Here is a 17218-nt window from a genome sequence, read left to right on the forward strand (position 1 = left end):
TTATAACAACTATTGTATCTACTAACAATATTTTTTTTTTTTTTTTTTTTGAAATGTAAAATACATGGAAAATTAGGAACGTCTTCTCACAAGACCATAACCTAATTTGTCAAAAAGTAAAAAATAAGAAAACTTGTTGTCCATAAACGGGTCGATATGTTGATGTGTCGAAGTAGAATAACATAGAGAAGCAACATCATCTGCTGCTACAATTAATAGTTCACCTACTTTTATCAAATACTTCCTCCATTTTTTTAGTTGACACCGTTTGACTATTACACTATTCACACAACATGCTTTGACTCGCTTTTGTGGTTTATAGATACGATAAAACATATTTATGTGGGATCTTGTTTGAATCGTTTCAGTGTATATTTTATTAATATCCACTTTTTATAATTTTATAATGTTGATAATTAAAGATATTAACCGTTAAAAATATACGTTGGCAAGCGTGATAATAGAAATGTGTCAACTAAAAAACAGAGGAAGTATAAGTTATGTTTGAATTACCTTGCATTGGAAACTCTTCAATAGAATTACTATTTTTGAAATTTTTTATAAATTGAACAATTATATCTTTTTTTACAAAAATTAAAATCCATAGTCTTATATTAAGATCAATAATGTTTATTAGGTATTTTGTACGGAGTATTTGTAATACAATGATTAAGTAACTAACTAAGCTAGATCCTCTGTTTCAAATTATATGACACAATTTGACTTTGTGCACTATTTACATAACTTAGGGCATGTTCACTTTATCTTAATTTCAGTTCAGTTCAGTTCAGGTCAGCTCCTAATTTACTTCTCTCATAAAATATTCATTTCAGCTTTATTTAGTTCAATTCATTTCAGTTCAGCTCCAATCAGTTCAGTTCAATTCAGTTTCAATCAGTTCAGTTCAGTAAATGTAAACAAACCCTTATTTTGATTTCGTTTTGTTATTTCATGTTGAAAAAAAAAATATATATAGTCAAGTAAGGTTATGTTAAATTAGTCTCATTGCATTAGAAAGATGCATTGAAAAACATGAAAATTTGTTGAGCAAAGCAGATTTCAACAGATTAGAATAACTCTTAAGAATAGGCCCATATACTATGCAGTATGCATCTTAATATACAAATATTATTATTCAAAGAGTGAAAATTTCTAGAATTTCCCATACTAGGGATAACATATAATTAAGCACATGGCCTTTAATTATTTGGTAGTTGAAGGAAATTGCAACGAAAGAGGTGGCTTAAACAATTTTAATCTCCTCCCAAAATAAAGGCAAATAAGAAGATCAAAGAATTTTGTTTCTTCAAAAAAAAAAAAAAAAAAGAAGATCAAAGAATTTTCTCTTAATTACAAAGGTTGGTCTACAATTAAATATAAAGTATATTAAAAGAAATTATTTAAAATTAATTAATTACCAAATTAATTAAAAAAAAGACAAAAAAAAAGTAAAAGCAGAGAACATATAAATGCTAACGTAATCCAAACTCTCCTACTCGGCTGCTTCTTCTTCTTCTCCTGCTCTTCACTTTCTCTCTCTAACTTTGTCTCCCTTTCTCTCTCTAAATAATCCTGCAAAAACATGCAATTTCCGATCTTGTAATCAATTATTTATTAATTAATTATTTTTGCATATATACTCCCAATTCATTCCCTAATTATACTTTAATTTAATCTATTAATTATAAATAAAGTATATAAATTCAATTTTTTTAACACTACAATTTTTCTCTCTCCTCCAATTCTGGTTGAGTTCTTGGTAGTGGTAGGAGAGAGAGAAAATTCAAGCTCAACAAAAAGCAATGAATCCGAACTTATACGCAACTATTTGCATCTGGGTAATAATTTCCGGCTCTTTTTCGCCGGCGACGATGGTTTCCGGCGGTTTTCCGACGACCCTAAATCTTCACCGAGCTATCCCTCTTAAAGACAGAGTTGAAGTGAGTCAACTTAGAGCGCACGACCGTGCTCGGCATGGCCGTGCGCTTCAGTCAGTTAATGGAGTTGTTGATTTCCCTGTTGCCGGAACCTTTAATCCGTACCGTGTTGGGTAATTTGACTCATTTCTAGTTAATCACAATTTTTTTTTTAATTTTTTTTTTGAGATTTGATGTAGTGAATTTTGATGGGTTTTTGAAAATTGATGTGAATTTTGATGGGTTTTTGAAAATTGATGTGAATTTAATTTGGTTAATTTTATTTTATAAGATTTGATTTGATATGATTTCTATATTTATGTTGGATTTTTTTTTCTTTATTTGGTTGTTTCTAAAGATAGAACCTTTTACTTCATGTAGAAGTTTTGCTCTGTTTCATTGTTATTGCTTTAATCATATGATTGATATCTGCCAACTTTTTATTTATAATTCAATTATTAATAGTTAGTGGCCATATATTGGTAGCTTTAATCACTTTTTTTTTTTCATGGTATTTTGTTCATACAACTTTTTTTTCATTTTCCTTTTGCTTTGAAAAAAAAGACATGTATGACTGGAATTTCACCAATCTAATTTCTACTACCATACGTATGCTGCACGGGGCACTTGCCTCCCTCATACGACCGGTTGTACCGAACTTATCCAAAACCAAAACACGTTAACAGTAAAATGCTAATGTCGTTATATGGTGCACCTTACCAATAAATTGAACTTTATGTAGAGAGTGAAGTTTCTAATTTTGTAACGTTCACAATATTGTGTTTTTAGGCTATACTATACAAAGGTACAACTAGGGTCTCCAGCACAAGAATTCAATGTACAGATTGATACCGGAAGTGATGTTTTGTGGATTGGTTGCACAGGATGCACTGGTTGTCCTGGAACTACTGGACTTCAAGTATAGTCACTCTTCTTAATTTATTGCTTTGTATTAATTTTTTCAATTTTAATTATCAAAACTTAAGAAGCAAAAAAAGATTTGAAGTAAATTAATCTAGAAAGACTTGATTTTGTTGTTGTGCAATACTAATTGGACCTTTTACAGGATATTCAACTTAATGAATTCAACCCATCAAGCTCATCGTCATCATCCGTTATCTCTTGCTCCGATAAACGGTGTAAGATGGGAGCTCAGTATGCTGATGCCCTTTGTGACAATTCAAACAATTGTGCTTATCAGTTTCAGTATGGTGATGGTAGTGGAACTCAGGGTTACTATGTATCTGATTTGTTGCATCTTGAGACTATTGTTGGGAACACTCAATCTTCTAACAGCTCAGCTAAAGTCATCTTTGGGTAAGAATCAAAGAGTCTTTCAATCTAGTGCATGAGGATTAAATTTTTATATGAATTGTAGCTTAAATGTTGAATAATGTGAACTTAGTGGAATAAGATTGACTAATATTGGTTTCTAAATTTGTGGAACAGCTGTAGTGTGTCTCAGACTGGGGACTTGACCAAGACTGATAGAGCGGTGGATGGGATTTTCGGGTTTGGTCAGCAGGCAATGTCTGTTGTCACGCAATTGTCGACACAAGGGATTACACCAGCAGCATTCTCCCACTGCTTGAGGGGAGATGATAATGGTGGAGGAATAATGGTCCTTGGGAGTATTGTGGAGCCCGGGATAGTTTATACTCCCCTTGTACCATCAATGTATGTTCCTTTCTTCTTCATAGTGTTAACGACTGTCTATTGGTTGCTTCCCATATTGCTTTGCATCAACATAATAATGAATTAATGATAAAAGAATAACAAGAAAAAGCTGACAAAAGCAAATGCTTACTGATGATTGTAAAGGGCTAAAGGCCAGTATCCTTTTGTGTGGGATATGTTTGCTTTCATTTTCTTAGGACGAGGCTTAGTCATTATACTGTATTGTGTTTACTTGCTATTTCAAAAGCGTCATTACTATATGTTTAGAAACTAATGACGGTGTTTGATTCTCGACCTAGTTAGTGGTATCCTTTAGGATACTGGAATCTGTCTGCTTAAAGATGACACCGAAAAAAAAAATTACCTATTTCAACAAATCAAAAGAGGAAACCTGTCTTTTACTCTTCTGCTGGGATTCTTCTTCTATGACACTCCCCTTTCTCTTTTTTCCTGCTTTTCTTCTTGTGTGAAAAAGAATTCAGGGCTGAAAAATTCCTATACTGCAAGTCTGTAACCATTTTTAAGTGCTAAGTTTGTTATTTGCATAAAGATAATCAAGAAAGTACAGATGAATTTTTTGCCAACTTTGTGTGAATCTCAGTTCTTCTGATGTACCTCTCTTACTGGGAAAAGAGGTCAAAAACACTTTTTATTGCGCCTAACGAATATCTTAATGTTATTGCCCGAGCCTATCATGGTTTATCCGATGTATCATACAACCATGTACTTGTTATTGTACCAATTGTAGTAAGAGCTATTCTGATTACTTAATTCCAACTTGCAGGCCACACTACAATTTAAATATGCAGAGCATTTCTGTCAATGGCCAAAAGCTGGCCATTGATTCTTCAGCGTTTACTACATCCACCAATGCTGGAACAATAATTGATTCAGGAACAACCTTGGCTTATCTTGCTGAAGAGGCTTATGATCCTTTCGTGAGTGCGGTAAGTTTCATTGGTACTAAATTTCAATTATCAACTTGTAATTAATTGGAAGTAGTTAATAGTGTTCAACCTATAATACCTCAAGCATTTGAGTATGGATGACCTTTAGCTGTTGAAAAAGACTATGTTTTCCTATCATTTGTCATTATAAAGAAATCGGAGTTCCAGAATATAAACTTTCTACGTTTCTTTTGCAGATCTCTTCTGTTGTTTCTCAGTCTGTGCGTCCCTTATTATCTAGGGGAAACACATGTTATCTGATAACATCCAGTGTCGATGATGTATTTCCTCAAGTCAACTTAAATTTTGCTGGTGGTGCAACCATGGCTCTCAAACCACGAGACTATCTATTGGAGCAGAACTCTATCGTAAGTTTTCTCTATACCTTTGTTCTGTTGTGAAAGAGTAGTTAATGTCTAAGCATCTGACTTATCCATCCTGTTTTTACAACATATCATCATAGCCGATAATGTAATCTAGAGGAAATTAGCTCTATAAGATACTTGTAAGCTGTCTCTGATGACTGAATAAAATCAAAGCTTTGATTTACTACAACTTAGTGGGTGAAATTAATGGTGGCAGGCTGGAGCTGCAGTGTGGTGCATGGGATTTCAGAAAATCGATGGGCAGGGGATGACAATTTTAGGAGGTAAGCTTTTATTAAGAAATTATAGTTTTGCTATTTCTCTTTTTAGAGTAGCAATTTGCTTTGCTTAAAATTCTCAAGTTTTAGTAACCTGATTTGCAATGGCCTATTGTTTTCTATTCTTCCCTAAAAGCTCCTGCTTTATCCATTTTAATGAACATTATCATTATTTTCTGCAGATCTTGTTCTAAAAGACAAAATTGTTGTATATGACTTGGCTAACCAACGGGTTGGATGGGTCAACTATGATTGTAAGTGGATATTAATTTCAGCCTTATTTTTTTACATCATTGATTTTCTGCATTTAATCTGAATCTTATCTGCTTCAACTCTCTAGGGGGTTAGAAGTTTATGCCGTATTTTTTTATGTCAGGTTGTGCTTACTAAGTTGCTTGTGTGTTTGTGCAGGTTCTCAGTCTGTAAATGTTTCTACAAGTACCGGCTCAAATTCAAATACATACGTGAATACAGGACAGCTGAGTAGCAGCATTTCATCAATGAATCCTTCTTACATGAAAATACTATTTGGTGTGCTGGTAATGCTGGTCTCTCTGATGTCTATGTGACATCCATTAATGGAATCATTGAAATATTCCAGTTTTCCTTGGTCTGTTCGCCTCACACTTCCTTTTTTCCACATTTATAGAGTCTTGTCATTTATTTATTTGTAGCAAATGGCAGGGCTGATTATAGTTTTGCTGATTATAGTTATTGTTATACATCAGATAGCTAGGTTTCCAGTTTATCTGGTCATTTTTTCTTAAGATAACTACTGTAGGTAGTCCCTTCTTTTGGAATGCCAAGAGAAGTGTTTATAGGTTTGTACATGCGATCAATACGAGTATTAGTTTAGTGAATTTGTTGATAATATAGCAAAAGTATGTCCATACAATTGCAGTTGTGATTTTGCTTCAATACTGAATTGCTTGTGTATAACTGTATTTTTAATTTATATTCAAGTTCATCAAGAACATCTGTACATTGAAAGTGATATCGAGTGACTCGAACTGAGAAGTAACTGACTGGTTATGTATTTACATATACCAAGAGAAATGATAAATAAGCTTCTAGCAGTCACTTATCTGCAGTCTGCACGAGTCTTTTAGTGACCAATTGATCGTGTAATAGTACCAAGCTAAGCTTGGTCTAGTACTCTAGTGGTAAAGATTGTACCATCCAAGAGTTCCAACCTTGAGGTTGGGGGTTCAATTACCATTAGAGACACTTTGAAGGTGGGGATTCCTTACCTTTTCCCCTCACTCAAAGTGTCTTACCGACAAATACCGGGCCAAAAAAAACGTGAGGAAAAAAAAAAAACCGATCATGTAATAGTTGTCAGCATCGATTTAGCTCAGCAAACTGTCTGCTATACCAGCTCAAATATCACATATTGCGAGGATATATATTGAAAAAACAACAAAGACGAACCTCAAAATAAAATCCGTACATTTTTAGAAAGACGGTAATTGTAATCTCAATAAGCCTGTACGAGGGCTAATCCACACAAAACAAAGTTAACAAGTACATTAATATTCAGCATCAAGTCTTGAGCTGATGCCCACACCTCCACTTGAGGTTGCAGTGTCATAGGCTTCCCCTTGGACATAAAACCGAGCACAACTCGCAGCCAAGTGAGCATAACACACAGCCAACACAGGACTACTGAAGGAACTGCCACTGTCTTGTACAAAAGCAGATTCAGTTCAACGAGTAAGGAGTAGTAATGAGACAACAAAGGGAGAGAGAGTGAGAGACCGGCCTACGGACACTGAAAGTGTGCATCGAGCATACCTAAATCAATTGTGATCATTGATCAACAGGTACCCAAACAACATAATTGTAATACACTATTGTTCTGGTACGGCTGTACGTTGCTGCCAAGTAAAAAACAGAAATATTATAGTGCAACTCAAGCTGTTAGAAAAAATATTGTGCAACACAAGTTGTTTAGTAAAGACTAGGGTCTGTTTTCTTCAGATTTATTTCAGTTCAGTTCAGTTCAGCTCCAATCAGTTCAGTTCAGTTCCTAATTTCCTTCTCTCATAAACAATTCATTTCATTTCAGTTCAGTTCAGCTCCAATCAGTTCAGCTCAGTTCAGTTCACTTCAGTAAATCAGAACAGGCACTAAAGAGCTTGAGAAGATCAGGAGAAAAGTGGTTCTTGTCATGAGGACGTGGTATGGGTAGGTTTGCTAGTACCTTAGTGGGCAATGCAGACCCGGCCCAATACATATGGAGGCCCTATTCTACCATAAAAGAATGAGGCCCCAATATTACAAGTTCTTGTCAATTAAACCAAAAACTAATAATTAGGAAAAAAAGGAAAAAAAAATTTCAAAAAAATTTCAAAAAAAAATTAGGAAAAAAATTGTTCATACAAGGTTTGAACCAAACCCATCAATCAACTACTACTCCACAAGCAATAATGAAGCAACATTGATAAATAAATGTGTAGATGGAGGCCATATATGGATGGAGGCCCTGTTTCGTGTACCAAGTTGGGCCTGTTAATGGCCGGGCCTAGGGCAATGGCATGTTGCTTACTTTCGTGGAATCATACAAATTAGATACATTAAACACATTGCTAGGTTCCAAATCATTTATTCAATTTCTTATGTGAAGAACTTCAAACCCTTAATTGATCCATTTAAACTTGTTAAAACCCAACTCTCGTTGTAATTAAGATAATGAATTAGTAACAATACTAATTATCTCTAACCTAGTATTGACTTGAGCACAGTCAAGCATGTCAATTGTCACGAAATAATTCATCTCCCAAGGACTAAATAACACAATTGAATCTCCAGTTTGAACTTAAAATTTTATACTAATTTGTTAAAATGATCTATGCGCCTAGATTGAAACCTAGATTACAACAATTTGAATTTGAGGCCGACAAATTAATAAGTTATTAGGTGAACAATTACTAAATTGATATCATATCCATATTGCAATTGTTGCTAGTAATCTGACTGGTGTAATGTTTAATCTAGTTTTTCATAGGTTTTTGTTCTCTTAACTATTACATTATATGATGAAATTTATTAAGGACAGTATATATCATCTTATTATCTCCCTACTCCTTACTGATGCAAGAAGTTTTGTTTGCATTGGGTCAGTCTTTTGGTCCATCAGCAGAAGATGATCTCATGTCTTGGGCGTCAAGACGTACATTTTAACAGCATGCGGGTCTACTTGAGCAGATATCTGATCTTTGACAGCAGACTGAGTTGAATGCTGCATTTTTCAAGCAGTTCTTGTATAAGAATCAATCATGTAGTTTGAACATCAAGAAGCTATATAGTAAAATTCACAATTCAACAATATATCGGCTAACTAGAGCAACAAGAAAACTACTCACCATCCATAAATCCCGGGCATCCACCACAGTAGCTGGTTGAAGATCAAGATCGGACCAATTGGCAGTAATATTTGATGGAGAAGATCCCCGATTCCATAGAATGACAGCCATCCTCTCACCAGACAGTAGACCAGCCCACACCTGAATATTTCATAAGCTCACATTTTAAAGATTCTCACGCCAGCAAAAATGAACTAAGTGAAAGCTTGATATTGGCTAGTTATGTTTCCAAACATAAATCCATTCAAATGCATAGGAGACACGTATTCCGTTTTAGGAAGTTTATTTTTAGTTGACATGTTTTCTTTTTGGGTAAGTTTTTTCTTTTATTTACTTGTGTACTCCACTTGCTTTTATCATTCTCTCTCTTCTCCTTACTATGTGTGCCTAAATTGAACGTGTCAACTAAATAGAAATTGAGGGAAGTATTAAGGATATATAGTAACAAGACAGATACTTTATTACGATGAGTTAGAAGGAAGTGACAATTTATTATGGATGGAGTATATATATATATATATATATATATATATATATATATATATTACCTCAAGATGTCCATCCTGCTTAACCTTAATTCCTTGAACTCCTAGCTCATCTGATCATTAAATACGTCAGATGATCTATCTTGGGAAATAGGGGAAATAACACCATTTCATCTTACCTTGATTGACTGCAATAACCTCTTTGTTACTCAGCAGTTCAAAGGTGTCCTGATCCATTGATCGCACATCACATCCAATCAACAGAGGAGCCTGCAGAAATCAACTCATGAAATCAGGATCCCTATTACAGGTCTAGGAAGCAATTACTAGACATATACTAGTAATACCTCCGTTTCATATTATTTGCAACGATTAGACATTTTCTAATCATATGTTATGTCAAATTGTTGCAAATTCTATGAAACAGAGGTAGTATTATATATATCTGATGGTTGCTTAATAAGAGTTAGAATTGATCAGTACTTTTACTAATGCCCATATGCTAAAGTGAGAACGATACTCCTCCTTGGTCATTCCTCCATTGCCCACTTCAAGCATGTCTGGATCTGTGGACGACATACATCACATTTTAAAATCTGTGTGAATCCAATAAACAAGCAGTATATCGAAAAACCAGCAAAACTGATCGATCTCCTCTTACCATTCCACGATCCAGGACGAGCATATAGTGCCCATTTGTCATTTTCGTCTGCTATTCTAGTGATGCTGAAGTGCAAGATCAATTTCCAGCATTAATAAGTTAATGAAGCAAATAAGCTGTTAAACTAGAATACACTTTCACCTCAACATCTAAACTAGGTACTTCATATTAATCCGATATATAGCTTATAGTAAGACATAACATAGAATTCTCTCCTTTTACCTATCCCATTTATCTTGGATATCAGTAGTTGTTCTCCAACTGTTTCCAATACTTGGGGCCCATGTTGCAGGATCTTCTTCTCCCCTGCTCATCAACAAGTTTCAATATGAACAATTTTCTCAAGATCGATATTCCTGTTTACTTTTATTTTCGGTTGTTTACAAAAGTGTCTACTATTGGAAGCGCTGTTTAGCAGAAACAGAACAAGTTCTGATGAGTAACTTACCAATTACATATGGAGTAAAATATCTTCCCGCCGCTGTTTAGTAAGGCCTTACTCATTTTTGGGTACCTATACATAATTAATGAGTGTAAGCGCACACGCATTAGCACGACATATGAGGAAGAGGAGAAGATACTGGTACCTAAACAACAATTATCAGTTTGGCAGAACATTCATGGACAAATACTATACAGCTTTGATATACTTAAAATCTATTACTACCTTCGTTAACTTTTAGTTGCAACTTCGAAGTTGCAACTAAAAGTTAACGGAGGTAGTATAATGGTAGATGTACATACCTTTCCTTTGCGCTTATCCCGGTGTTTTCACAATTATCATATTTCAAGTAATCAATACCCTAATCAGACATAAATTAAAAGTAAAAGTTAAAAACAGAAAAATCAATTACAATTGGGAAGAAAACTCTCATACATTCTTCCCTCAATTATCATTTGCTGTAAAATTGCTTGCTTAGATATCAAGAAAAAAATAGCTCACCCACAATGAAAAGGTGTTTGCGTCTTGCTCTTCATGACCAAGTGATCCTGGCATGGTCTTGCTACAAGTCTGAGTTCTGAAATCAATCAATCAACGCTTTAATCTCATAATGGGGTCGACTACATGAACTAATAAAAGTGAATATTACAGCAAGTCTAATATGATGGCAAACTTATTGAATATATACCCTGCATCTGAGTAGATACCGATCTTCAGCCCTTTGATATGCACATCATACACTAGTGCACCGATTCCTGATGGAAATGCCGAAAGCTTGGGGACCAAATACCCCTGATATATTTGTGCAATTAGCCTATTTTGGACAAAATGATAAAGATTTGACGAAGGGCAATTCAAATAAAAACACGAGCTAACAAGAGATATATGAAAGCGAAATTAGCATTACCTCAGAATCTCTGTTAAGCTCTGCCCAACAATCATCTGGTGCAGTACAGTAACTGATAGAATAAGTACTACAAGAAATAGCAGTCATCCTAACAAAATTAAATCACATAAAACATATGACTTACCAATGTTTATGTATTTATATCCTAGATCTGCTAGGCCGGTTGACACGATTGCATCAGCTGCAAGAGAATTTTATAATAAAGCAATTAATCTTCGTACTGAATACATTACATAGCACTTCCAAAGTGAGCAACTACTGTCAATTAGGAAAACTGTTACCTGTTTCTCTGATTGTTACCTCGTCGACATTACAGCCAAAGTGATTCCAGCTATTCCATCTATAATCAGAGAAGAAAATATAACTTTAACGCTAAATTCACTTAAATTTATGAAAAGCATATGCAAAAAGAAGTTCATATATACCCCATTGGCGGAGTAAGACCAAGGCCATTGTCAAGAAGACTACGTCTCAAATTGGCAGACGGCATTTCTGATACTTGTTCACCTTCAAAAAGACTACCCATATGTGTTGCACTTGAAGTTCTTTCCACTAACAGCAGCCATATCATCCATAGACCTAAAAACAACGCGCAGAAGTTGCAGGGAAATAATACTCTATTTAAAGCTCCCATGGTATGTTTTTTCATTTATGCCAATGTTGCTTAGACACTAGGTACTTATCATGTAGAGGGGAAGAGCTTGAAATTACAAATCAATCCCAAGAAGGGAACTATCACCAATAATTCACATACAGATACATTACAAGTCTATCATAGAGATTAAGGAAACAAATCAAGTTTTTTTTTTTTTTTTTTTTTTTGATGGAAACAAATAATCAATGTTCTTATTCTTTTCAAACACAATAATGAGTGTATCAATAGTAATTGAATTGCAGTCATTTTCTTTTACCAAACATGCTCAAAAATGGAAAAAACCTAAAAGACTTTTGAAATTTGGAAACATAATCACAGTAAATTAGGAAAAAAATCAAGTTGATTATTGATCAATCTGATTTTTTGAAAAGGAAATAAAAATAAACATTAGGAAGCCCTCCTTGCGAGGGGATTTCCTAATGTAATTGAGAGATTGGATTAAACAATTTACATTGGTGCTTCACAGTTCTACTTATCTTATATTTCTTTTAAAAATAAGTCTACCCATAATTTAATAGATCACGCGAACATACTGTCAAGTATAAACTCTGTTTTTTGAGGGATTGTCTAAGGTGTAGTTGAAAATATGAGTGTACTTGTCACAAATCACGAACACACTAGCTTCCTAAACTTCATTCAATCATTTATATCTTATTATGTCTATACTAAACCTGAGATAATCAGCAATAGAATCATGCAAAAGGGATCTAAGATAACATGCATTATTCCTAACTCCTAAGAGATGTTATTATCCAACAGTAAACAATGTGAATCTTGCCATACTTTATACTACCTTCATTTCATATTATTTGCTATAAGTTGACATAAAATGTGAGTGGAAAATGTCTAATCGTTACAAATAATATAAAAGGGGAGGTAGTACTAACATTATTTCCAAGCCAATTAATTAACTCAAGTAAACAACTGGCCTTCTGCCACAATAAGCTCTATAGAAATCAAGTTGGCTTGAAAATCAAACATTTGACGACATTCAAAGAGATCGTATAATTTGAGTAGGTTCACCATTTGCATGACACATTGTCGTGATTTTATCAAGAAATTTCCATAATTTAGCCTTTGATTTTAATAGATATGTTGTCTCTCCCAATAACAATATTTATAATTTTAAGGAAAAGAGAAAAAAGAGCCCTTCAAATAAAATTATATTTATTCTTGGAGATGTACACCTACAAGACAAAGCTTAACACCATCATGTCTAATAAACAAACTTAAAGCAGGCCTTTTAACAAAAAACTGACTTGAATGATTAAAGAAAATGTGACAATTTTGTTACAATTAAACTCTCATGCAAACTCTTGTCTCCATATCACACATATAATGAACCTACGTAGGATTCGTATCCACATCTTTTGTGCATTTTCATAATGTTCTACCTGTTGAGCTAGTAGGTAATGTACTACCTCCGGATCGTATTATATGCAACTTTAGAATTTTTTTATATCTCACAAATAATACCCCAAAGTTGCATATAATACGATCCGGAGGTAGTATATATATATAAACAATAAACAATTGGTTGACAATAAGAGATCAATCATGTACTAGTTTATATCATGCACTTCATTTGTTCTACCCAATCTAAGACAGTTACAAGCTAGATTTGGATTTACAGCTTAGACAATCATGACAGTAAAAACATGTCTTCTGCCTTAGCTTTAAATGACAATGTTAATGGTGATATGCTGATGGCATATTATCACTCCTTTAAACAAAGAAAGGTGTTAGCTTCACATTTCATACTTTTAAATCTTATGAAATGGATTGATTTACAACAACTAATTAGCAATAGAAACAATTGTAAAACAACTACATGTTGAAAATATTTCTATTGTTGAGAACATTGAAAAACATAGAAGATTCATTGGTAATATGTCAACATTTCAAATTTTCAATGAAAAATTGGGCCGAGACCTTTAACTCCTATCAACAACACATAGCATAGGATTACATGAGAATTTAAGAAGGAAAAATAAAAAATAAAAAAGTACACCGAGCTTGAAAAGACAAGAGTCTATAGCCTAAAATGAAGGCTTTCGTCATTTAAAAACAATTTGTAAAAAAAAAAATGGAGCTCCTTTTACCCTAGGGCCTAGGCCTAGGCCTAGGCGATCACACCTCGATCTCGTCTAGGCTCAACCGTTCAGGGCCGCATTATTCATCTATGTTACTCGGGTCGATTTTAATGATCTATACAAAGTATTTAAGAAAAAAAATATAATCACGTGAGACTTCCTTAGATTCAATTCATTGTCTTGAAATATAAATATAATTACCTGAGACTTTCTTATAAAATTAATAAATATATATATTTATTTATTAATATAAGCAATTAAAACAGTGCATTGATAAACATGAAATGAGAAGTGTTGCAATTAAAAAAGTACAGATTAAGGACGTGTTCGGCGCTAGTTTTGAGTAGCTTCTAGTGGTTTGACCAAGTCAAACCACTAATTAACTAAAAATATGAGTGTTTGACAAAGTAGTGGTTAGGGTAGCTTTCAGTGGTGGAGTTAGCTTTTATGAAAAGTTAAATTTATTAGTTTTTGAAAGTAGAGGTAGCTTTTGAGGCAGCTGTTGAAAATTTAATCTATAGTTTTAAAAATAAAATATTGATTTTTATATGTAACCGCTAGTCAACCGCTACTTTACCGAATAATCATACCTAAATTATCTAAATTCACAACTAACAGCTTGTTGACAGCTAACAACTACGTACAGAACTAACAACTACCTTCACAGCTATATTTTGCCGAACCGCCCTAAGTATATAAAAAAACTAATTCTATAAGCATGCAAAGTGTGCAGTAATTTAAAACCAATTACTTCAAATCAATGACTCAACAACAACTCCACATTTTGAAAACTCACTTAATCAAATGATGCTAGAAATTATAATACTTTCTTCAAAAATAAAAAAAAATTATAATAATTATGCCAAGTTGGCTAGTCAAACAAGTAAAAGCATTGATAAATAAATGATTGTCATCAAATATTCCAAAAGATCAAACACGAAAAATGCAAAATAAAAATCAATCAGTCATTATACTAGTATTTGTATAAATTTTGTGGATTTAGGCCATTTTTCGCTTGATATTTTCCTAATTTCTTGAACGATTTTATATCATTACGTCAAGTGTTTATTCTATATTGAATTGAAATCACAAATGTTAAAAAAAATCTGGTGTACAATAGTGATATTGTAAATCGGTAAAAATATAGCAAGTTGGGCACGTGTGGGCCCTATTACCTTCCATCTCTCGTCCTTCATCATTTCATTTTCTTCTTTCAGTTTCTCTCTACTCTTCTCTTCCACCTCTCTCTTCCTTCACCAGTTCATTCTTTTGTCATTGATAGTATTTTAAAGGTTTGTTCACAATTTTTTTTAATTTTTATTGATATTTGTTATTTAAATGTTACTATTCAGTTAGATATAGTTTTTTTTTTTTTTTTTTTTTTTTTTTTTTTTTTTTTTTTTTAGGGCCTGTTCTTATTGACTGAACTAAGCTGAACTGAACTTATTAGAGCTGAACTGAACTGAACTGAACTGATTATTTTATAAGAAAAGGAAATTAGGAGCTGAACTGAACTTATTAGAGTTGAACTGAACTGAACTAAACTTATTAGAGCTGAACTGAAAATAATCGTATCAGAACAGGCCCTTAGTTTAATTCCTGATTTTTTTTAAAAAAATTTCAAATCAATTGATTTCATCATTTTCTAGTAGAATTGCAAATTGATACTTAGTAAAAACAATGAGAAAGAAGACGCCCAAATTGCAATTACTATTTATTTTTTGGAATTTTAATTGATTGTCAGTAGATTTGCAAAATGTTCAAATCCATATTTTTTTTCTCAGTTTTTGATTAAAATGGTAAGGTTAAACTTACGAAGAAGATAATTGCTCCTTTTGCTATTCAAACAAAGAAATAGATGTATGTATGGCTCACTTTTATGCATAAAAAGGATAACATTTGTGCATACAAAGGGTAACGTTTTTGCATACAAAGTATAACAACATTTTTGGGGAAAAACACAATTATAGTAATACTATGTTTTATATGGGTCACTTTTATGCATAAAAAGGGTAACATTTGTGTGTATAAAGGATAACGTTTTTGCACACAAAGGATAACAACATTTTTGGAGAAAAATACAATCATAGTAATACTATGTTTTATATGAGTCACTTTTATGCATAAAAAGGGTATCATTTGTGCATATAATTGTAAATTAGGGGCATGCAAAAGTTTTTGTTTTTAAATAATCTTGCATGATTAATGAGATTTAATATTTTATTAGGGTCAAAGTAGACAAATGATGCATGATTTTTTTTATTGATAAATGCATAGTATTAAGGCAATTAAGGATCTATGTTAAATTTTTCATGTTTAGTGGGATTTGATACTCCATTTTTTTAAGGTCAGAGTTGACAAATTATGCATGAAATTAGAGTAAAGCCGGATGGGATTATTATTTTGGGAATTTTTTGAATAAAAAATTTAAAATATATAATTACTCCAGTAAGGTAAATGAATTGATCCTTTATTTGGACATCATCCCACTTACCTCCTTAGTCCTTCCTTTACATAATAACTAGACCTTTTTTTTTATTTTTTTTTTATTTTTTATTTTTATAAAAAAACGATATAATAACTAGATTTTTTTTTTTATTTATTTATTTTAAATAAAGTTTGATTCATAAATAAAAAGTCATACGACATCTACAAAGAGATTTAAATTTGATGTTTACATAACAATTGAATCAAATAAAAAATAACTTTTTAGCAGAGCTAAGATCGTTGTCACAAATCGTACATTTTTCATACCCTCTTTTATATCGTTATGATTTACGGCCTTATTCGACGAGAAGGTCTATTGATTTGTTGTAATCGTGAAGAATTTTTTCGTCTAATTCATCTGACTGTAATCGAAGGATTAACCTTTTTTTTCGATCCCGCACAAATCTTTACCTGTGAAACAACTTGTACCATACTAAATTCAAAAAACAAAATTAGAAAAAAGCCCACCATATGGGCACTTACTACACTCAAACCCACTATAACCTATAAGGGTACTTTTTTTTTTTTTTTTTTAATTTTTTTATTTAGTGAAAACGTTAACAGGAATTTTATTTCAAATCAAATTGTGCCAAGGTTAGAAAACCTTGCGGAATAAAGTCAATATAAATAAGCTCTGAACAATTACGAGTGTCCCATCTTGCAACGAGATGGGCAGCCGTCTTTCCTACTCAATATAACCCCAGCTGTCTAATTGCTTCGCATGTGCAGAAAATGAAAAGGGAGTAAATTAATTGTATACTTACATAAATAAAATAATTATAATAATAAAGAGGATGGGCTTACGGTTCTTATGAAGGGGTTGAGTAGATATTATTAATACTTTCTCAAGCTTATATTACTACACCAACTCATTACACTATGCTCTTGAAGCTCAATCAATATAATTATTTGTCTCTCTCAATATTTCTTCTTTATTACA

General features: G+C 32.8%; 2 protein-coding genes across 2 annotated transcripts; one reads left to right on the forward strand and one right to left on the reverse strand.

Moving 5' to 3' along the window:
- Positions 1-1516: 1516 nt before the first annotated feature.
- LOC145587837 (aspartic proteinase 36-like) lies at positions 1517-6038 on the forward strand. Its single transcript, XM_081644514.1, has 9 exons — positions 1517-2050; positions 2706-2835; positions 2983-3233; positions 3366-3593; positions 4378-4540; positions 4738-4908; positions 5123-5189; positions 5366-5437; positions 5595-6038. The coding sequence occupies exons 1-9, from the start codon at positions 1803-1805 to the stop codon at positions 5750-5752; spliced, it is 1488 nt and encodes a 495-aa protein (XP_081500640.1). The 5' UTR covers positions 1517-1802; the 3' UTR covers positions 5753-6038.
- A 2227-nt stretch (positions 6039-8265) lies between these two features.
- On the reverse strand, positions 8266-11569 carry LOC145588866 (alpha-galactosidase-like). The gene is made up of 15 exons (XM_081645462.1): positions 11469-11569; positions 11325-11383; positions 11168-11224; positions 11044-11078; positions 10825-10928; positions 10638-10713; positions 10439-10497; positions 10143-10208; positions 9917-10000; positions 9695-9759; positions 9517-9599; positions 9213-9303; positions 9097-9146; positions 8549-8689; positions 8266-8424 (listed from the first exon to the last, which is right to left on the reverse strand). Exons 1-15 carry the CDS (start codon positions 11567-11569, stop codon positions 8335-8337), a joined length of 1161 nt encoding a protein of 386 aa, XP_081501588.1. The 3' UTR covers positions 8266-8334.
- Between the last annotated feature and the right edge of the window lie 5649 nt (positions 11570-17218).

The sequence above is a fragment of the Chenopodium album genome, chromosome 17 (genome assembly GCF_948465745.1).
Source record: "Chenopodium album chromosome 17, dcCheAlbu1.1, whole genome shotgun sequence".
Classification (NCBI taxonomy): domain Eukaryota; kingdom Viridiplantae; phylum Streptophyta; class Magnoliopsida; order Caryophyllales; family Amaranthaceae; genus Chenopodium; species Chenopodium album.

Bases quoted from the DNA above. Each gene is read 5' to 3' on its own strand.
- LOC145587837 (XM_081644514.1), top strand. From the start codon at position 1,803: ATGAATCCGAACTTATACGCAACTATTTGCATCTGGGTAATAATTTCC. The intron at 3,594-4,377 runs GTATGTTCCTTT...TCCAACTTGCAG, and splicing joins ACTCCCCTTGTACCATCAAT to GCCACACTACAATTTAAATA. The intron at 5,438-5,594 runs GTAAGTGGATAT...GTGTTTGTGCAG, and splicing joins TGGATGGGTCAACTATGATT to GTTCTCAGTCTGTAAATGTT.
- LOC145588866 (XM_081645462.1), bottom strand. From the start codon at position 11,569: ATGGGTAGTCTTTTTGAAGGTGAACAAGTATCAGAAATGCCGTCTGCC. The intron at 11,225-11,324 runs GTAACAGTTTTC...ATTCTCTTGCAG, and splicing joins GGTAACAATCAGAGAAACAG to CTGATGCAATCGTGTCAACC. The intron at 9,760-9,916 runs GTAAAAGGAGAG...CTTGCACTTCAG, and splicing joins ATCCAAGATAAATGGGATAG to CATCACTAGAATAGCAGACG.